General features: G+C 40.4%; 1 protein-coding gene across 3 annotated transcripts in view; it reads left to right on the top strand.

The window, feature by feature from the left end:
* MYOM1 (myomesin 1) overlaps positions 1–15936 on the top strand; it is a 110396-nt gene extending 94460 nt beyond the window's left edge. For all 3 annotated transcript variants that reach the window (XM_030552836.1, XM_030552838.1, XM_030552837.1), the window contains 5 exons: positions 864–1027; positions 2900–2936; positions 3256–3278; positions 5154–5209; positions 14918–15936. In XM_030552836.1, coding sequence (XP_030408696.1) covers positions 864–1027; positions 2900–2936; positions 3256–3278; positions 5154–5209; positions 14918–15211 — 574 coding nt within the window. In that variant the 3' untranslated portion in view covers positions 15212–15936. The remainder of the gene's footprint in view (positions 1–863; positions 1028–2899; positions 2937–3255; positions 3279–5153; positions 5210–14917) is intronic.
* The last annotated feature ends 7191 nt before the right edge of the window (positions 15937–23127 follow it).

The raw sequence follows: 23127 nt of genomic DNA on the forward strand, positions 1-23127 counted from the left end.
TTGCATTGCCAGGAGTCCCTACACATTTGAAAACTGGAAGCTAATATCAAATGCTGCAGATTTGTTGCTTGCTCTCACTCTCATGTTTTATTTTTTAGAAACTAATTTTATGTTAGAATGATCACATTAATTCACCAAGGGTTAGTAAATTTCTCCCTGGCCCTCTGTTACATTCCAGAGCATTAGTTTAAGGATAAAAAGAAATTGAGCGACTGACTTGACAAAGAGCTTCCTCCCTTGTCTAGGGTAATTAATGCTTCAATTAGAAAGCTGGGAAATGGATACTTTTGTGGAAAGAGATATACTAATGTATGCATGTATTTACCTAAAGAACCAATTTCTGGCACTGTGCCAAATTGCCCCCTAAATGGAAATATACTGTTGCTACAAAAGCAGCTTTGTTGTCTATTCATGTCCTTGCCATTCATAGCCCCTTGTACATACCCCCTTTTCACCTCATTCAGAAGCAACATGTGATGAGATAGAGATATGAATGTGGGATGCATTCTTGGGTTACATTCTGGAACGCATGGACCTCTCCCACCGATCCTTGAGTCTTGAGTTCTGCAGCTCTGGTCATGGAGGGCATATGTCACAGCCTCTTGGTGGGCTGTGAGGACAGCTAGAATTGGAACAGAAAAATTCCCTCTTGTGCCCCACTTTGGTCCTCAGCTTTCCTAGTATTACACAGTCTCCAGCCAGAATTTGATCTAAAAAGTTTGAAATTTTGAATTCATAGCATAGCACCACAGGAACCATTTGCAAAAATTCTCTAGTGCAGACTTGGCCAGTGAGACCACAAAGGTCATTCACATTTATAATATGATAAAAAGGAAGGGATGATGTTGCTTTTTATTTTTCAGTGATGCCAAGATTAAGTATACAGACAGAGTTAAGACTGGTGTTACTGGGGAGCAGATCTGGTTACAGATCAGTGAGCCAACTCCACAGGACAAGGGCAAATATATAATGGAGCTCTTTGATGGTAAAACTACACATACGAGGAAGCTGGATCTCTCTGGACAAGGTAAAGGAGTCACACTATAAATACCTAATTCTTCAGAGTTGTCAGTGCTGATATCTTTCACCAGCATTCAGAACAGGGGTTAAAGGTGTAGAGGGAAAGCTAATGGTGCTTGGATTAATTCTGGGATAGATTTCCACCCTGAAGGCTCTTGAGTCCTAAGGAGAACATGTGCTAGAAACAGGCTGCACCCAAGGTCCAACCTTTCCGTCCACAGCCATTTCTACCCACATTGTGTTTGTGGGCTCTAGGTGATGGGGGAATAATTTAGCAGGGACAGATTAACCTTTTGTCGGCCTGGCTCCAAACAGATTTATAGGGCCCCATCGGGGCATTGGAACATGGCACAGGTGGGTTGGTGTCAATCCCCGGAGCAAGGGGCCAGCCAGGGTCAATGGGGCATGACATGGAGAGGGCAGCCCCACTCTGCCCAGCCCAGTGAGAGGGCACTGTTTACAAACTGGCAGTTGCCAGACGCACAGTGGCCCACCTGGCCCTGTGCTTCCAGCATACCCCTTCCCCTTGGGAGGAGGCCCATGCCATGCCACACATCCCCCCAACACCAGAACATCCCCCCCCATTCCCAATGGCCAGAGCCAACCCCTGGATCCGCTATGTCCAGCGTGCCCCCCTAGACCCTGCCACAAATGCACAGTGCCCTGCACAAAACCACCCCTGCCCAGCACCCCCTGCACATAACCCCACCACAACTGCCCAGCACCCCACACAGAACCCCCACTCCCTAGTGCCCCAACACATAGAGATTTTCCCCGCCCCCACCCAGCACCCCCCAAGACCCTCCAGAGACCCACTCCTCCATGCCCTGCCTCCTTGCCACACTCACTGGTCCTGCTGGGAGGCAACTGTGTCTGCCGGGCTCAGCAAGCAGTGCAGCCAGGGCTGGTTGCACGGCGGGGAATTGCTCCGGTTCCTCAGGAGTGGCACGATCAGCCAAGCCAGGGCCTGCTCTGCCCAGGCTCCCTTAGGACCCACTTGTCTGGAGGGGCCCAGCCAAGCCCCCGCCACCTGGCTGAGATTGGCCAGGCTTCTGCATCAGTCCCAGGCAGCTCAGCTCCAGGGAGACAGATGCTCCCAGGTAGTGGGAAGCAGAGACTGCCCGGAGCCAGAGGTGCACTGGGGTCTGGCTGGGAGTCAAGAGAGAAACCGGCGGGTGGGAGCAGGGGGTGGAGAGGAGCCCTTGGCCGGTGGGTGAGCAGGCCGAGAGAAGCAAGTGACTGGCGGGGTCTCAGGGCAAGCAGAGCAGGCCGGGGCCCCTTCTGAGCATGGGCCAGCTCCATGGCGCCACTAGTGCCATTGTAAACCCGGCACTGTCATTTAGTGAAATAATTGTTTTCCATTCTGTGCTCTTTGCCCAGTTTCTGGCAAAAATTTTGTCCCTTCTTCTCACTCAAGGGGAGAAAAGGTTACATCAAACAGCATACGGAGAAGCTACAACAGGAATAAATCTTGCTGTTCAATTGGTTACCTGAGCATCAAAGTGAAACTTTGCAGTGGGCATGAGAATATTTGTCAAAAATAGATTTTTTTTAAATCCTGAAAGCTATAATTAATTTGGAACACTGCAGTTTTGTTCCTGAGGTATCTTTAGTGAGATAATCTTAGCATCTCTTTGTGTATTAAAGACTGATGATTTTTTATTATTATCATCATCACATTCAGCCCTCAGTTACCTATAGATCACTTCATTTAATTAAACCTTTAGTCATTTTAAGTCTTGTATCAAAGCAAAGACTGCAAATGTTAATTTTTCTTACATTGATTACATTTTAATCTGCATCTTAAAATATAAATTACCTTCTTGTGATGACTAGTCTGTGAAAACTACCTTTAACATCAGTTTTTCTCTTTTAAAAGCTTTTGATGAAGCCTGTGCTGAATTCCAAAGATTAAAGTAAGTAAAGTATTATTTTGAATACAATATGCTGCTAATAAAGCAAGAAATCGTACTCATGTTCACTTTGTTTAACACTAAAAAAAATCCTTTGAGCCAAATCCTGGTCCCACTGAAGTCAGTAAGAGATTTGCCATTGACTTCTATTGGATGAGGATCTGAGTCTTTGTTTATAAGGAAAAAGTACTATCAAGTGATGTAGTGTGCAGAAAGATTATCCTTAGTGATTTAAAGCAGTCTCAAAGATTAGCCATTTGTTAGTCATCCTAAACTAATCACAACTAAAATTTAATTTTCTTTTTGTTTCCCTCAACTACAGACAAGCTGCTGTTGCAGAAAGAAGTAAGTGAGCTTTCTTTTACAATGTTCTCCATAAACCGGTTATGAAGTTTCTTTTATTCTCCTGGCTATGGTTATGTGCGTTTGATAAAACTAGTTTATCCTGAATCCAAGGAGAAACAGGAAAAGTGACCTGTTTGATAGCTAATATTATAACAATCAGCTAGTGACCATATAATTATGGTGTTAACTTTTTCCAGTCTTAGCTTCTGTTTTCACAGCCAAATAACTTTCCCTAAAAATTACCTTTTTTTGGAGCTGAAATTTCTCATACCTGCTTTCAACACAAAAATGACTTTATTTTTGAAAGTCTGAAGAAAATTATTTAGTTGTTTTTGAATTATCCTACATGGTAAATGGCTTCACATCACAAGCGCCGATGAAAAATTTTACATATGGATAACTGGGCCAAGTCACAGGTGCTCTGGGAACCAGAAGTTTGAGCTTCCTGACATCTGTGCATTTCAAAATCTCAATCACAGCATTATTCTGAAGACACAAAATTGTATCCGAAGAAGTGAGCTGTAGCCCACAAAAGCTTATGCTGAAATAAATTTGTTAGTCTCTAAGGTGCCACAAGTACTCCTGTTCTTTTTGCGGATACAGACTAACACGGCTGCTACTCTGAAACAAAATACAGAGTAATTTAAAAAGAGAAAAAAATTATTTAATCATTAGTTTAATTAACAAAGCCACTATAAATTAACTACAAAGCTTAAGCTCTACACACTTTCCCTTCTATTTAAAAGTGCATGAGGTGGGACAGATTAATGCAACATCTCAGCAAAGTCTCCCCTCTCTCTATGTGTTTGGGACCAGCATAGAGATAGTGTAGGCAAAGATGGAGTCTGAAAAGGCAGCGGAGAGGAATTGGTATACAGCATTCTGAGTCCCTAACCCTAAAGATCCTGGCCAGCTTCTTCAAACTCTGCTGCAGCCCTCACCATCATGCACACCTAAACCAGTATGACAGGACTAGTAAACGTGCTGCCCCTAGATGTTGTTCCTCAGCTGTACTTTGACTCTGACTTTGGGTGGTCATGGATAGTGGGGAGAAGGCACGCCCCTGGGTATAGGTTAGCTCCCCACTCCTGCTCCTGCTCCTTCCACCTCTGGCTTCAACACATTTCTCCACAAGGTCTCTATTTTACAGAGGGGGAAGAGCACCTATGTTGAAGGGGAGCATTCCATGTAGCCACTTTCTGCCTCTTTATAGCTCCCTCACTACTAACAAAGGTTGAATTTCACTTTCTGAATAGCTGCAGCAGAGAATGTGCATGCTAGGGTCACTTTATTTATATCGGATTGCAGTAGGGTTTTGAAACTAAAAGCAAATGGCTAGATTCTGATTTTGTTTACACCAGGATAAATCCAGAGGAATACCACTGAAGTCAATGGAATTATTGCAGATTTACACTGGTGGAATTGAGATCAGAATTTGTCTTTTTATTTAGATCTGAACCCTAAACTTCACTGGTTTCTGAGAGTCTCTTCTGTTGGCTGCAACTCATCTCTTTTCATAAACTCTGAATTGTCAGACTTTTACCTTGGAAACTTAGAAACATTGGGCCTGATTCTATATTCTTTGTGCACTCAAAACTCAAACTGAATTCAGTGGAGGTAAGGATAAGGCCCATACTTTAATTTCAGTGAGGAGGTGACTGACAGTAAGATATTAAGATGTCTGCTTTTTGCAGCACAGTGACATGATTTTACATGTATAAATGGTGTGCTAGGAATACTGAATAACTCTCTTCATTTGCATATACAGAGACTTGTACAAAAATAAGATAAAAGAACAGCGCTAGAGGGGAGATGAAATCTGGGACAGAGTTATTTTTGCAGACATTAAAGGAAACTTCATTCATGTATTTTCAGATCGTGCCCGGATACTTGGAGGTTTGCCCGATGTTGTCACCATCCAGGAAGGCAAGGTACAGTAAATGAACTATAGCTTTATACTGTAGCTGAGCAGCTTCTATATCTTGCAAAAAAGGGGAAAACAAGAATTATTTCAAAGGTTCCATTTAAAAAACATGTTGCATTATTTATTCATTCTCTATCATCTGTACATAATTTGAATTTCTTGGACAGATAAGTTTATGTATTTGGGGCAGTTTCATTTAAGCATAAGATAAAAGTGAGATGACAATGCCAGTCAGGACTAAAATGTGAACAGTGTACTTCTTAGGAAATTCAGATGCAACCATATCTTTAAAAATTTACATTATGCACAGAGACTTCACAGTTGCCTTTTTCTATGGGATATTGAGTAATGCTGAATTCCTTACACCCAAGACAGCCAATCAATCTGTATGGATGATGGTAGTCCCTCAAAGCATGGCACCAGTCAGATTTGAAGAGTTGGGGAGTAAAGTGTGGTAGAAACCTACACAACCTCCTACCTCACCATCCTAAGAGACAAAGGAGACATTATCTGTTATACTAGGGTAAATCTGAGATAAAACAAATGAAGTCAATCTAATTACTCTGGATTTATAGTGATGATGATGATGATGATAAATCTACTGTTGAGTTTGACAGATGAGCTACAGTCACTTATTGTGAGTCCTTAGATGAGACCAAAGACCAATTTCAGACCTGCAACCCTGTCTGCAGGTGCCATAGGTGAAGACAAGTGTAGATGAATGTGCACTGCTTTTAGCTTTATGCCTTGCACATCTCTCCTTGATTGCAGCAATCCATGAGCTCTCAAAGTCTTTCAGTCCAAGGTGGCAGAGCTGCTGCCATGGATCTTGTCATGGGCTAAGAGCTCCCAGGTGTTGAGGTCAACATTGCAAGATTGGATGTTGGCTTTGAGAATGTCATTTTAAGGGCAGATCAAGAGAACGTTACAAAGAGTTCCAGTCCGATTCTCCATAACAGTCAGCCTTTGTATCTTATTGTCAGACATACTGACCACATGACTGCACCATCTCAGCAACACTCTCACTAAAAAAGCTTTGATGCCTGTGATGTTGCAGCTCTCAAGCACTCAGTGTTTGGAACCAAATCAGGCCATTTAATTCCCACTGTCTGCCAGAGACATCATAGGTGGAACTGGTACAAATATTGTATGTGGTGTTGATTAGTAGTTGAAGGGAATGCTATAGTAATTAGATATTCTCACAGAGAATTCTTGCAACTGCAACAGAGTGGGGAAGAAGGCAGGAGGAAAGTGAGTGAATTTGCCAATTTTCAGCTGAAATAGGTGCTTTTGCTAAGAGATGAGTCTGATATGCGATTGCGGTGGGAAAACCTGGGTGATTATAGCAGTTGAGAATTCTCTGCCAGAGAAGATTTGAAATAAAACAATACAGATAAGTATGAGCTTTCAGAAGCAAAATGCAGTGATATATATAGAGATATTGGTTGGAATTATGCAAAGTGAGCTGTAAAGGCTTCCACATTCATTACTCAAAACCACAAGGATATTTGAGATGTTGTGAATAGAGGAAGGCTGGATGTTACTAAAAACTCAGAGCACTCAGGATGAGTATCTTTTGACCAACAACTATGGATTCAATAGGATGTTAAGAGACCTTGTTTTATTCACGAGAAATGTAGACAGAGTTATAAAGTCTTTTACAATTAATATAGTACTGGATTTGTGTATAGTCATCTAAGTTGGTGGACTGGGTCAAGAAACAAGAGAAAAGTCTCTGCTCAAGTCTTGTTCAAAAGTTTTGACATAAAACAAAGGCTCAGAAAAATCTCCGTTTGGGCTACAGCCCTCTAGCAAATGGGTGTCGTACTTTGCCTCCTCAGAAAACTCTCACCTTCTCTTGCCTAGGTAGCTGTGTTTATCATTTGCTGAGTTCAGACACCTGCCCTGCTTCATCACTTCACCCTATACACCTGCATGAGATCTACACAGGGAACACAGAAAGCTTGCTGGTCATGAACTGGAGCCTCTGTGCTCTGTCAGTGAAGGAAGGAATTGATGTTAGAGCAGGGCAGTGGGAGGTTCACCCAGAGATCAAGGGAACAATCCAGATTTTATGTAGTAACTAAACTTTTATTTATTCCTGTATTTCCTATTCTGCAGCAACTGCCAACTCTTAAGAGCTTTACTCTTACCCTTTATCCTGTTCCATCCACTACAATAAATGTCAGCATTGACTGATAGATGTCATTGCTGGGCTTTAAATCTGACACATAAACCATTAATAGGGGACAGAGGAGTTATCCTGATAACTCATTGTTTCAGGTTCTCTTTAGACTCAGGCAGACATGCCATTGGTTTATGTTTAGTTCACATTTGGAAGGTTATCTCTTCAGTCACAAGGGCTAGAAATTTACTCTTTTTTTTAAAATAGAAAACTTAGTTTCTGTACAATCGGAGTGTGTCATGAGGTCTGGATCCATCCCATGGCCCATTTGTTTGACACTGCTGTAGTGCAAGATATTCTTCCCCCTGTGTTAGATCAGTGCTGGCAGTTGATAACATAGTCCTGCTCTCAGCCCATCTCTACACAGTATCTACTAATATTATAGCTGCTAGAGTTTCCTGGTGCTTGTGAGCCATGAATACACAGACTAGGATTGATTCTGACCTCTGCAATAGGACAGAATAGGGGAGGCTCATGTCATTCTCTCACTTCAGCCTCCTCATACAGAGTAGCCATAATCTAGCCCTGTAGGCTCATGATCTTGCCCATATAATTCAGTGTGTCCCAGCACATACGTAATGGAACAATAGTCTCAATATTGTATGAATGGGTAATAAAAATTCATTCCAGGTTGAATCTTGGTATTCAAGATCACAGACAGGGATCTATTCTTCTTAAGAAAACACAATTATACAAATACACAATGTTCTGACCATTTTGAAATGAAGCTTGTTTAAAAAATAGCCTTTTACTAACACTTGATGTATAATTGTAATTATATAACTGAAATAAAGACTTGGTTAAAAATATAATTTTGCTAGTCACCATCCTATAACATGAGCCAGGAAGTTTTCAAAAAGAAAAATAAAATAAAACCCACCAAAATAAAATTGTATACATTGAAGGCATTCTAGTCTACCATATACAGTGAAGTTACAGTAACTGCTTACTTCCACATTGATAGAATTGTCTACTGAACAAATAGTACTTGTAGGGGTGGGAGTGGCCCATGTGTCCCCAGTGTGTGTTTGTATTCTGGAGAGATTGTAGCATCTGTTTACACCTGGTGTGTAATTCATGCAACTCTTATAATCCTCAATGACATTTTAAAATGTAGAGTGAGGTAATGCAGGGTGTGGCAGTTACAAGGAGCCTTATGATGTTCTTTTATCACAGTATACATAACAGCTGCTACATCTAGTGCAATCATATAAACTGAGGGGAGCAGATTTTTCATCCTTGACTTTGAATTTCCAGTAGTATGCAGATTTGGCCCTTTAATTTAAAAACATAACCATAATGTTATTTACATGCATTTTTGTATTGAATTGTGTGTAGTGGAATATATGAATTGATGTTTGTTTTAACAGCATATGATAATGTTCCAGATGGACAAAGATGTTTGCACTGATATACATAAATGGTTTCAGTCTTGTTATGTAATCTAAAAAGCCTAAATCTCAAATCACAGCATGTCAGGTGAGGATTTGAGTTGTCAGTGGATACTACTGTAATTTTGAAATTCTCATTCTGTTTTTACTCGGGCAAAACTTCCAGTGATTTTCATTGGTGTGTTAACTGAGTAAGAAGTGACTTTTTAAAAACAGAAGTTTTTATCCTGTTTTGTAATCTGAGTTTCTGTTAGGAGCTCTGCTAATTTGGAATATAGGTCACCTGGTCTCCTTGAGGGTGTGAAAAATCTCCTGCCAGCTATCCAGAGGGGGTTTCTAGTCCTTTCCTCCTTCCCCCTCATTGCGCCAAGCACGAGTGATGGAGAGTTCCCCTGAAGAAAGGGAATGATCCTTGCAGGGGGAAGCTGCCCTTCCCAACAGGAGCAGGACAGAATGTTTTGCAGCTGGTACTAGAAGAAAGACCTCAGGATTTGACCTGTTTTATAATCAATGATTTCTATAATGCCATAGGCCTGCATAGTGTTTTACCAACACATATGTTGATAAGGTCTCTGTCCCAAGGGTAAAAATGTCTAAAACAGATAGATGCAATGCTAGGTACAAAGGATCAGGCCTTGGTAGCAGGCCCACTGTAATGAAACTCCCACCCATAAGATTTTAAAATGACCAGGGAGCTTACTATCTTCATACTGAAATATAAGAATTATCTTTCCACATAAATAGGCAGAACACAAACAATAAAGTGGGTGCATCAGAGTGGGAATAAACAGCACCGGTGATCAGATCACTGACGTAAGGCTAAGCAAAAGGGGAAGTTATTTTAAGAAACAATTTGAAGGAGAAAAGTGTTATTGGTGCTGCCGTTTCTCTCAGTTAGGGAAAAACTGGCACAACTATAGACCGTTAGGGTTTGAGTGATGCATCCAATACAGCTCTCTGCGTCACTGACAGTAACTCATTAGGACCTTGCAGTGACAATAAGGACAATTCAATACTGATCCCTTATGTGTCAAAGAATGCGGACACAATATGGAACAGTGGTTTTCAAACTTTTTGTATTGGTGACCCCTTTCACACAGCAAGCCTCTGTGTGACCCCCCCCACCTTATAAATTAAAAATGGGGGGATTTAATGTAATGGGGGCTTGGGACTGTCAGCAGGGTCGGTGCTACCATTAGGGTGAACTAGGCGGTTGTCTAGGGCGCCAAGATTTGGGAGCACTAAAAAGCAGTGGCCCCAAATTTTTTTTACAGCGTTCCTCCCCGAGTGCGCTGTCGCTGTTCCACTTCTCCTGCCTCCCAGGCTTGCAGTGCCAACCAGCTGTTTGGCACAGCAAGCCTTGGAGGGGAGGAGAATTAGAGTGGGGGCAGCATGCTTGGAGAGGAGGCGGAGCAGAGGTAAGCTGGGGTGGGGAGGTGGCAGGAGCTCCCCCGGGGGGGGCGCTGCCACGGGGGGAAGGGCGCCTCAGGGCAGAGGGGGGTGCTGGGAGCTGCCGCAGGGCTGGGGAGAGGGGCTCAAGGTGGAAGTTTCGTCTAGGGCGCGTGTCATGGTATAATTCCCCACTCTGAACCTTAGCGTCCAAAAGATGGGGTACCAGCATGAATTCCTCTAAGCTCAATTACCAGCTTAGTACTTGTAGCGCTGCCACCAACCAGGAATTCCAGTGCCTGGTACACTCCGGTCCCCCCCCAAAACCTTGCCCGGGGACCCCCAAGACCCAGTCCCTCTGGATCTTAACACAAGGAAAGTAAACCCTTTCCCTCACCGTTGCCTCTCCCAGAGTTCCCCTCCCTGGGTTACCCTGGAAGATCACTGTGATTCAAACTCCTTGAATCTTAAAACAGAGAGAAAAATTCACCTTCCCCCCTCCTTCTCTCTCCCCCTCCCAGATTCTCCCTGAGAGAGAAAGTAATCCTAACACAGAGAGAAAATTAACCTTTCTCCCCACCAATTCCCTGGTGAATCCAGACCCCATCCCCTGGGGTCTCACCAGAATAAAAAAACAATCAAGTTCTTAAACAAGAAAAGCTTTTAATTAAAGAAAGAAAAAACAGTAAAAATTATCTTTGTAAATTTAAGATGGAATAGGTACAGGGTCTTTCAGCTATAGACACTGGGAATACCCTCCCAGCCTAAGTATACAAGTACAAATTAAAATCCTTCCAGCCAAATACACATTTGAACTCCTTCCAGCCAAATACACATTTGCAAATAAAGAAAACAAACATAAGCCTAACTTGCCTTATCTACCTAGTACTTACTATTCTGAACTTATAAGAGACTGTATCAGAGAGATTGGAGAGAAACCTGGTTGCACGTCTGGTCCCTCTGAGCCCCCAGAGTGAACAACAACCAAAAACTAACAGCACACACACAAACTTCCCTCCCTCAAGATTTGAAAGTATCCTGTCCCCTGGTTGGTCCTCTGGTCAGGTGACAGCCAGGCTCACTGAATTTGTTAACCCTTTACAGTCAAAAGAGACATGAAGTACTCCTGTTCTATTGACCCTTAACTATCTGTTTATGACAGCGCAAAACTTCCTTGCACTGGCCCTGGCTGTCAGCCCCAGGGAACTAACAGCTCATGACCCCCGTGTAACCACCTTGTGACCAGCTGAGGGGACACAAGCCCCCATTTGAGAACCCCTGATATAGAAGTACTGAATAGAGAATGAAACAATAGACTCTTCACTAGCTGCAGAGTCCAGGTGTGGCTGAGCTGTCCATATTCAGAGACCATGAATAGCCAGGAATAATTTGGGAGTTTTTCCCTTTTTCCTTCAGCTTTTTAAGCATCTCTGCAATCAAAAACATGTTTATTTAATGCCACAGGACTCCAAGAAAACAGGTTTAAGAGCCCCACTTACTCTCCAACCATCGCTGCTGCTGGAGACCAGATAGGGTCTCCATTTCAGCAGGCTTTGACCTCCTGGCACCCAGAGTCTACCTTTTTTCTGTTCTCACCAAGTTACATATTTTTTGGAGGAGGAGGGATATTTTTTTTCCCTCTTATTCCCTTTTTAATCTCTTGGAGTTTTGTTTATTGTTTCTGGGGATCTGCTGCAGTGAGGCCCACCATGAAGAAGTACTTTACGTTTGAGGAGATATTTTTTTCTATCTCCCCCTTTTCTTGATTTTATGGGTGGATCTCTTTCACCTTTCATCATTATTCCCGAGGCAGGAAGGGAAAGAGGGAAGTCTATTGGATATTTTTTACCATTGATCTTTCCATGACTCTAACTGGGGCTAACAACAGGGGTAGGAATATTTTAAGTCCCTTCCACAGTCACCTTTAGATGAATCTGCATTAGGAGCAGGTAATTTAGAGATGTGGTTCTCAGCCAGAGGTATGCAAAGGTCTTCCAGGGGTACATCAACTCATCTAGAATTTGCCTAGTTTTACAACTTGTTACATAAAAAGAACCAGCAAAATAAGTACAAACTAAAATTTTATACAGACAATGACTTGTTTATACTGCTCTATATAATAAACACTGAAATGTAAGTACAATATTTATATTCCAATTGATTTGTTTTATAATTATATGGTAAAAATGAGAAAGTAAGCAATTCTTCAGTAATAGGGTCCTGTGACATTTCTGTATTTTTTTTGCCTGATTTAGTAAACAAGTAGATTTTAAGTGAGGTGAAACTTGGGGGTACTCAAGACAAATCAGACTCCTGAAACAGGTACAGTAGTCTGAAAAGGTTGAGAGCCACTGAATTAGAGGAAGTTGGAACAGAAAGCTGATTCTGGTTTTTCACTACATTCCACTCCTATCGTCTCACAAGAGATGATTTTCTCTGGAATAAAACCCTTCAAACTACATTTGAAATGGACTGTTTTAAATAATATTTTACATTGCAAGCAATATATTACAGATGTAGGAAAAGAAACAGTGAGACTGATATTATGATCGATTTTTCTGTTCAGAATGTTAGGGCTGAAGCTCTGCCTGGAGGGCTCAGCATCATAGAGATGAAATTCCCCTCAGTGCAGAGTGCCAGCCTAAGACCCGCACACCATTCAAGTTCCACTTAAACGATACATCTCTACACTTGACTGTCTCTGAAGTGTTCATTTCTATGGACTTTTCAAATAAGATTTGATGGACCTTATTTTTATATTTTCTTATATGTGACCTATTATTGATTCCCGCATACTGTCTTTGAAAGAATTTGTACTGTAATTGTTTACAAGCTAATTATTTTAAAAAATGGGGTAAAGGAGAGGAGGAAATGTTAACCCCAGGAAACAGACATTACCCACTGCTTGACTCCCAGCTCAACACACACATCCAGGGTATTCAGAATTAAAGCTAACACTTCAGCTTGAGATGTTAGCTTTTGAAGTGACTATCTTGAACACAAGCACCAGTTAACTACTTTTCACAACATTTTAGTGAGCTGAATTCAATACGTTGACTCAAGAGAAGGGGCAATATTTGCACACAGTGGAAAACCTAAGCAAAAAAGAAAAAATTAGATACGTTCTGAATCCTAGACCCCAGCATACTCACCTGTGTCTGACTGGGGGGACCAGGGATGTAGAGAGAGAAGTCATTAATTCACACAGAATAATTGATTTGACTTATGTAGCCTTTCTTTTTGCTTGTGGAATGTTGGTCAGCAAAGGTACTCGTTATTTGAATTTACTGCCCATAATGCACCACTCCCAACACCGCTGCAAATGCTGCAAATGTGGCCACACTGCAGCACTGGTAGCTGTCAGTGTGGCCACACTGCAGCGCTTTCCCTACACAGCTGTATGAAGACAGCTTTAACTCCCAGCGCTGTACAGCTGCAAGTGTAGCCAAACCCTCAATGAGAGATAATTTTCTGAGTGTTTTTTTTACTATGAATTGATTCCCGACAATCTGCTGTGAATATTTATTGCTGTATTTAGTAGTCGCAGTCAGTCACATAAGTCATATGGCATTGTGATTGGAAGAGTGAAACTTACAAATAGGAGTAGGGCTTGAAAAAGCCACCAGGGTTTTGAATCTCTTGGGAGAAGTATCAGCTAACTTAAGCAGGATGACATTTTTAGGACACATTAAGCCTCCTTTCCAGGCAACTGCTCTTACTTAATGCAACATTCTGAGACAAATAAGGTTCCATTCCTGGAGATCCTATATGTCCCTAAAGGGAAGGGACAGGATATGCCCCAGCTGTGAGAGCCTTCATTCTTTAGTGATTGTATCCTAATTTTATTTTAACTTAGTACTTTCTTTAATAATTAAGGACCAGTTTCATCCTTTGTATTGAAGTGAATGGCATGCTACACATTTACATGTCTGAATATCTTCCCTGTGGGTATTTCTGGGTTGGCATTGAGAGAGAAAAATTAAAGGAGCTCTGACTACCGGTGCATGAGAGAGATTTGCAAACCTGCAGCAGTTATTGAACTGTCAAGGTGATCTTTCTAACAACTGGCCCTCTGCTAATGAAGATACTGCCTTAATGTTAGGACCAAATTCAGCACTCATGCAGACTTAGCTCCGATTAAGTTCAAAGAGAAATATGTGTGTGAGCATCCAAGGGCAGAAATTGGCCCTGAAAACTGTATTGATTTCAGATAAAAATAGTAGCAGTTAGATGTTATGCAGTTTTATGGGAGTCTGTAAAACAACTCGATCTGTTTGTGAAATTGTCAGGATATAATTTAGGGCATTCTTAAATTTGAGATTAATTCATGATCATTTAATGATTAAGCATTGATTATATTTAGGGAGATTTGCCTTTATTTTTGTGGAATACTTATAGAATTAACCTGAACAAATCCATCCAATTTGAAGATGGTTCTTCAAATTTTCATTTAAGGCCTAACATTCAGGTGCTGCTAATGTCTAATTTTTGCATTAAACAATGCAGAGGGGTTGCGGTAATGGTCATGAGGGAAGAGGTTTTTAATGGAGCTTTTTAATTAGTTGTGTTCATTCTCTTCCTTCCTGATGGATCAGACTACATCAGAAATTATTGATCTTGGATGCTTATGGGTATCCATTGTCTAATAGCAGAAAGCTAAGAGGGGACTTTGAGGGAATTATTCATCCAAATGGATGCAAAAAAATCAATTAACAATTGTTATTTGTAACCCATTTGTACATTTTTGTAGGCGCTTAATCTTACTTGCAATGTCTGGGGAGATCCTGTCCCAGAGGTCACATGGCTGAAGAATGAGAAACCGTTGACAGCAGATGCCCACTGCATCCTGAAATACGAATCTGGAAAAAGCGCCAGCTTCACTATGACTGGGGTCAACACAATCGACTCTGGGAGATACAGCATTTTGGTGAAAAACAAATACGGCACAGAAACAAGTGATTTCACTGTAAGTGTGTTCATACCTGAGGGAGAAGATGAAGTATCTCAGCCTGAGCCCAGTAAAGGAGATAAAAAGAAAGTGTGAATTTGAGACTAGGAAACAGAAGTTCGGGGGAGAGATTGAATATACTGGCATAATTCATGTGTGTAAATTGTTTTATGCATAGCAAATAGCCTTGGATCCTTCCACTCACTTCACTTGTGTTTTTACTACACTTATTTACACCAAGTAAAATAGTGCCTTTACTAATACATATTTAAACACCATTCTCTTATAGCTAACCACACAGAGCCTAACCCTGCAAATCTTAAATTCCTACTGAATGCAACATCAGGTCCAAGATTTAACCCTCTTCCTCCATACAACACAAACAAGAATAGTGAGGGAGAGTTTCAAGGGAGGCAATTAATGAGGTGGCTGAAAGGATTAAGAATGATCAAGGCTTAAAGGAGATGGTTTTCTGAGCAACAATTTAGATTTGGTCAGACTTTGGTAAAGTAGTGTATCTGGAGTGTACTATAGCTATTAGAAACAGAGGGCCTGATTCTTATTTACACGAAGGCCCTTTGACACAGTTTTGGCAGTATAAAGAAATGGGAGTAAATGTAATTTATAACCACTTTAAGGCTTGTTTATACTGTCTGAGTAGTGTAAGGGGCTGTAGTATAAATGAGAATGAGCCCCAGGATGCTAAATCAACAAATATGTCCTATGTTTTGCTATAATATTAATGTACACTCATGTCAACAACAGTGTATGATTCCTCCTCAATGGTTACAAATAAACGGAACACATTTCTTTCATCTCTACTTCCGCCTTGTTTCACTGTCTTGTCTTGTTGGTCACTGGTCTGGTAGTTGTTCACCACACCTTCCAGCTAACAACTTCTTCACCATTGCAACTTCCTGTAGTGGCCCTTTTGACTGTGGTAATCTTCACTTTGGTCTTTACTATAAATCACAGACTGAAATCACTGAAACCTCCACATGTTTCAATTCTGATCTTCACCAACTTCAGACTAGGGTGACCAGACAGCAAGTGTGAAAAATTGGGATGGGGATGGAGGGTTATAGGAGCCTATATAAGAAAAATACCCCAAAATACCCTAGTTCAACAAGGTACGTAAGCACATTCACAAGTTAAAGCACATGAGTAGTTCCATTGATTTTGACAGTCCTACTCATGTACTTAAAGTTAAGCATGTGCATAAGTATTTTGCTTAATTGAGGCCATAGAAAATCCCTTTCTTAAAGTTCAGCATATTAACATCTGTTATTGGACATTAGCACCACAGAAAACTAGCAATGAGTATTAGAAGTAATGTAAGCTGATAAATTGTACATTCAATATTGTCTTTTTATACATTTATTTCCAAGGGATATAAGCTGTGGTGACTGAAATTTTTCTCAGTTACACCATGTAGAGTAGAAGCAGCATCGTCTGGTGAACTAAGCATAGTGATAGGACCCAGAAACTCCTAAATTCTTAATCTCAGTTCTACCATTGATTCGTTGGCCAGATTTAACCCTATTGTGCCTCCAATGAAGTGGACTTAACCAAGTCTCTTAAATTCTCTGTTGTTTTGTTTTCCCCTATATAAAATTATGACAGTATTATTTACTTAACCAACAGGGACATTATGACTATTAATAATTTTTGTTTGAACATGAAATGTTATATAAGTGCCAAGCCCTGTTGTTGCTGCAGAGAACTTAATGACTTCTGAAGAGAGGCCACTGGCAGATACACCCTATCAGGTACAGAGAGGCATAGCTCTGTGACACACTGTGACAGCAAGGCCTGCTCCATTTCAGGAGGGGATTCACCCATGGAGAAAGGCATGTATTCTTTCCCTCACTGCCCTTCCTGAGGTTTGCCCTAGGAGAGATCAGCATAAGCTTCTGTTGGGGTCAGGATCAGAAGCTTGCCAGTGGACACTGCAGTGTGGGTATGCCAGATCACCTCAGCACATCACCCAGCTCTGCTGAACCACACATTTAAACCCCCATTCCACCTGTGTGAGATGCTCTGATGGTTCCTATGGGCCTCTGGTAGAAGGGAGATTGTGGCAGCCTAGCTCAACAACAATCTTCCTCCAGCAGTCTTTCTGCTCCCAAGAACTTTGTACCCTGTCTTTTACTGGCCATTGTGGGTGAAAACCAGGAATGAATTGGTAATGTATTCTTTGAAATTTATTGTTACCTACAGCTTTTGCTTATAATAAAGTAGACAAAGAATAGAAGCTGTAGAATATGAAGCTCCAATAAAGTCAGTTCACTTCTTAAAATTCAGCTAGTTACACTGAATGCCTCAGCCTTCACAGACATGAGCAATAACAGATTAACTCTACTTTTCTTAATTCATAGTCTCTGTAGTTTTTTCCCCATTGTTCTTACGAAGGTTACAAAGTAGGTATTCATCAAATCCTAGAAAAACTATTTTTTAGCTGAAAGCTTTATATAATCAGTAATCCAAATCTTTGATCCTTTGCAACAACTGCCTTCTGTGGTGGCAGTGGTAATACCGTATATTAGTCAGTAATTTACAAAAGTGCCTTTGCTCATTATTAAATGAGCTGGAACAATGGAATTCATATGTATTTCCAGTATCTTAAGTCATTATCAACTCAGTCTCTAATTTGAGAGCAAACTTATCTTAATAGGTGGAATACACCATGTTATGTATTTTTTTGCAGAATAGATCTCACAGCAGCATGATTTGTCACAACAAAATCTGTAGAACTAACATATTTACAGCATTTTATTTAAGCATGATATATGCTCACCTTTTCACACACTTTTATCCCCTATAACATCTCAACTATTGTGAACCCACAAATCCTGCAGTTTCCCTTGCTGTAGTAATGGCAGCTCTGTGAGGATCAAACAGGTAAGTGCTGATGGTAATTAAATCCTTGCCATTTGTGGTTTAGTGTGTAGCCCTTATTCATGTGAGGATTTCATTGGATGCAGGATTGACCTCTGAAGTCTAGTGTATGAAAGAGTAACAGGGTAATTCTGATACTTTTAGAAAAAGAAATCTCAAATTTTAAAGCTAAGAAGATTATAAAACATTCAGCATGAAACACAAAACCATGCAACATTTGCCCAGTTTGGGGTTTTTTGTTATAAATCTGAAGCTGACCTCAGGTTCTCTCCAAAAGATTCATGACCTTGACAGACAGACATTTTGAATTAACCTAGGCTGACTTCTGTTTGAAATCCTGAAGAACTTGCAGTTTCTAATAGATTGCTAAGAAATCAACAGAAAAGTGACACTCAAGTGGCACAAATCCCCTGTAGATCAAAACTGAAGAGAAGGGATTGTGCAAACCTTTGTGAACTGAAATTACTAAATTCTGTATGGCTCAGGTAACAGGACAAATTTTAATGCATTTATCAACATTGATGTAGGTCATTTTTGCACTGGATTAGTAACATTTTGACTAATTTCTGAGAAAGGTTGAAGATTTTGAATTTATCCATCCAAAGCAAAACCTGTCTATGTTTATGCAGTAACTGACTTCAATTGCAACACTTATATAAGTAAGGCAAGCAGGATTTGTCTGGTAGGTCTGGTCCACCAAAGCATTTAAGTATGTTCTTAACTTTAAGCACAAGTAGTCCCCTGGTTTCAATGGAACAACTAACAAGCTTAAAGTTTAAGCAGATGTGTAAATACTTTGGATGAAGGCTTAAGGAATTAAAAAGATCAACTGGAACTTTGTTTACACAGAATTTCTATATAGTAAACTAAGTAAATGTGCTCCTTACTTTTTATTTTCAAAATGAAAGCAGGGAAAAGTAGCCTCATTGTTTAACATGCCATGAATAACCTTTTTAAATACAAATGTTGCCAATGAATTTGATACTTTCACTTAGTATGACATGAAGCCAATTGAAAGCTGATAATTACATCATTCCATTTGGGGCCCAGAACTTACACTAGAATTATAAAGCACAATTGACTAAACGTGCTTCAAGTTACACTTTTGCATGATCAGTGAAATCAATAGGATTTCAGAGGTGAGGCTGAGAGCATAGTTTGGCCATTTCTCATTGGAGTAGTAGATGAACTAATCTCTTATTTCTTGCAAGTATATTTTTAATAGTTTAATTTTTCTTGCAGAATTTTGTTTTCTCTCTAGAAATCTGTCCCCATCACTCTTCCATATATTTGACAGAGCTACAGGGGAATATTCCCATTATGAATGGTGTAATGGAGAGCATTAATTAGATACACTGATCATCTACTAAATAAGGGCCAAAGTCTGTGTCTCTTCACTTCAACAGACATTGTATATGTATATCTGGATGAAGAATTTAGGCTGATACCCATTTCTGAATATACTGATTATAAGGGTTCTGTCACTGCTGTTTAAAAGGTAATTTCTGATGTGTCTGCATTTCTTGCTTGTGCATTCTTTGTTCTTGCTTTGGTATAGGTGATTGTGACTCCTGCGATGGCACAGATTGGCATGGTTATGCATGATGGTGATGTGCAGGGACCTAATCTAAATACAATGACTATAGCTAAAAGGAAAAAAGCAACTGCCACAAATAATTATCACAATGAAGGGGAAAAAGAAGGTAAGAGCTCCTTCATTTATACGGGTGCAGCTCCAAGAAGAAAAATAAGTCTGACATTCTGCTCTTAGAAGTCTATGCAGATCATTACTTCCTAGATGTGAGTTCTTAAACCACATATAATGGGCAAGATTTTCAAAAGTGACAAGTGTTTAGCATCCCTAACTTGAGATGCCTGGTTTTCAGAGGGCTGGGTGCTCCCCACTTTCAGAAAATCAGGCCCCTTTTGGTGTCTCAAGTTAAGCACCCAAAATGACGAGTCACTTTAGAAAATCTTGGCCAATTTTCTTCTGTGAGTAAATGTTTTCAGGTTCTGTCCCTTAGTATACAAACTCTTTAGGCATGGATCTGTTTACTTACATGTCTGTAAAAGGACAAGCTCACTTTAGGCTCTCTATATAAAATTACAACATGAGTTCTAGTGCAGAACCTCCTTAAATAGGTGTTGGAAGAGGGAAAGGAAGAGCAAAAGGTCATAAACAAAGTTAAAACAAATCAACACTCTACATGCCTTTCTGTTATGTCAAGCAGAGTAAATATGTGAGAATCTGTATTGCTTCTCCTAAATCAGATTTTGTTAAGCCACATGTAGAAGAGATTATTGCTACAGAAGAGACACCTGATCCAAATGAAATCCTGATTGTGGAAGAGGGAGATGATCGAGATGGTAGCGGGCAAGCAGCAAAGGAGGGTGATGTGAAGTCAACAGTACCAGAAATAATTCTTCATCCCCCAGGAAGCTTGATTAGACAGGGAGAGAAATCAGTAGAAACAAACACCTGAATAAAACTATGATGTTACTGTATGTGTGTAACAATGATTTTATTATGAAATAGATATCGATCTTGAGTTGAACTTTCATGGGATTTAGCATCTCCATAATATGTTTATAGAAAGACCTCCTAATTCTGCTTATTACCCTTGTAATGGCTTCACATGCAGTGGGTTGTAGGTTTTTTTTAAGAGTACATTCATATCTTAATATCATTGATTAAATACATTGCAGTTGCTTCTAAATATTCTTTAGAATGTATGTGGCTGGCCAGTGATTCAGGCTTTGATAAAATGATTCTATGCAATGGCACAATTACAGGCGTGATTAGAACACCTTATGATATATCCTGTCAAGAAGCATCATATCTACTACTCTGCAAAAGGCATGCATTGATATTGTATAGAGCTATGTAGAAGGGTTAGGCCAATGCATACTAATCATCATGATTTACAGCATTACAATATTCATACATCAGTCAGTGATTCAAATTTGTGCTAAGGAATCTCAGATCTTTGGCTACTTAGCTATCTTTGCATAAAAATTGCAGAAGTTGAAAAGTGGATGCCTAGAAGCAAGGTAAAAAGAACAATAATGCATTCAAAATGTCTTCTGTTGATTTGTAACACAAGCTTAACCATTTTTAACGTGTGTGTGTGTGTGTGTGTGTGTGTGTGTGTGTGTGTGTGTGTGTGTGTGTGTGTGTGTGTGTGTTACTGGTATTTGGATAACTCATACCTTTTGAATTTTGTACATTTCTATGGAATGTTTTAAAATTGATTTTAAGACCCTCAAGGCCAAATTTTAATTGCTTTACCTAGGGGAGTCCTCTGGGTTTTCCTCTGATAGTTCAGAGGATTATTATCCAATTAAAAGAATTAGGCTCATAACATATTTCCAGGGTATAAGCTCTATGACAAATTTTGGAATATGGAAAAGCCTAAATACCAGCCATTTTTAATGAAATTGTACAGAAATATATTCAAGAAAGAAAAGTTTAAAATGTTTAAATCATTTGCTGATACTTTGATGCTTCTTATTGAACGGGTATCCAATAGCCCCATGTAGCTCCCATTAAAAACAATGGAAAGACTCCCAGTGACTTAAATGGTAGTTAAATTGGACCCTGTTTTGGAGGCAATTTGAGTAAGTTTTCACTCTGGCAATGCTAACAACTTTCCTGTAAACAAGGAGGTTGTCACCAGACAAACCAGAACTTGAACAACTTAAGATGTGTGATACAGAGTGATTCACTCTGAGAGACAGCAAATTGCTAGTAGATGCTAAAGAGGGACGGCTCTAGGTATTTTGCCGCCCCAAGCACGGCAGGCAGGCTGCCATTGGCAACTTGCCAGCGGGAGGTCCCCGGTCCCACGGATTCGGCGGCATGCCTGTGGGAGGTCCACCGAAGCCGCAGGACCATCGGACCCTCCGCAGGCATGCCGCCGAAGGCAACCTGCCTGCCGCCCTCGCGGCAACCAGCAGAGCGCCCCCCGTGGCTTGCTGTCCCAGGCATGCCTTTGGCGTGCTGGTGCCTGGAGCCGCCCCAATGCTAAACAATACACAGCAAAGTATGGATTAAGCAAGAAATACAGAAAACAAAACAACCCCTAAGAATGCATACATCTCAGACTGAGCTATTGCTAAGACTGTTCCCACGAGCCACAGTTACTGTTTGACACCTGGGGCCTGGCTCACTACTGTATTACTTCTGTTTTACATCATTGTAACTCCATTCAAATCAATAGAAAACTGGAGTAGCACACAGGCAAATCAGGCTGACAAATCATATATGCTAGTGTACACTGGTTTGATACAGAAACACTGAAAGGAGTGGTTCTACAGTATGACATTTTTTTAATGGCGACTCAAATGATACAAACATCGTTAGGCATGTATTGGCTTTTGACTGCAGCAGAAACATTGTAACTAGTCCAGAGGAGAAATAATGACTATATTATTGAGTGAGAGAGGAGCAGCTAGAGAAACTCTGCCCTTTCAAAATGTCACTGCTATGCAAAAATTGGCATTTGCTGCTTGTTTTGTATGTGTCTTAACTCTTCTTTATTGTTGTGATTATTTGAAACTTGCATAATCTTATGAATCGGTCTTTAAAGCTCTTCAGAGCAGGGAATTTGTCTTTGCCTGTTTCAAAGTACCATGAATATCTGCGGTGCTATATAAGTGATAAATATAACAATAATGCAGGCTTTTGCCATTCAGTTAGGGTGACCAGACAGCAGGTGTGAAAAATCGGGACGGGGGTGGGAGGTAATAGGCTTCTATATAAGAAAAAGCCTCAAATATTGGGACTGTCCCTATAAAATCTGGACATCTAGTCACCCTACATTCAGTGCCTGATCCAGCTCTTATTCAACTCAGTAGGGGCTTTTCCATTGACTTGTTTCCATTGAATGTTCTTTGAAGGTTTGAACTGATGACCATTCTCAAGTAGAGGAAGCCTCAAAGTTAGGCTATGGATATCAATGACAGAATTCTTTATTAACTTAAATGAAGCAGGATTGGGCCTGTAAGTTTTGGTTTAAAACAAAATAGATTGTTGCTGTTTTTATCAAAGCCCACACTGAATAGAAAATGAGAGGGTTTTTTTGCTTTATCACTGAAAATACACCTCTACCTCG

The sequence above is a fragment of the Gopherus evgoodei genome, chromosome 2, assembly GCF_007399415.2.
Source record: "Gopherus evgoodei ecotype Sinaloan lineage chromosome 2, rGopEvg1_v1.p, whole genome shotgun sequence".
NCBI classification, from domain to species: domain Eukaryota; kingdom Metazoa; phylum Chordata; order Testudines; family Testudinidae; genus Gopherus; species Gopherus evgoodei.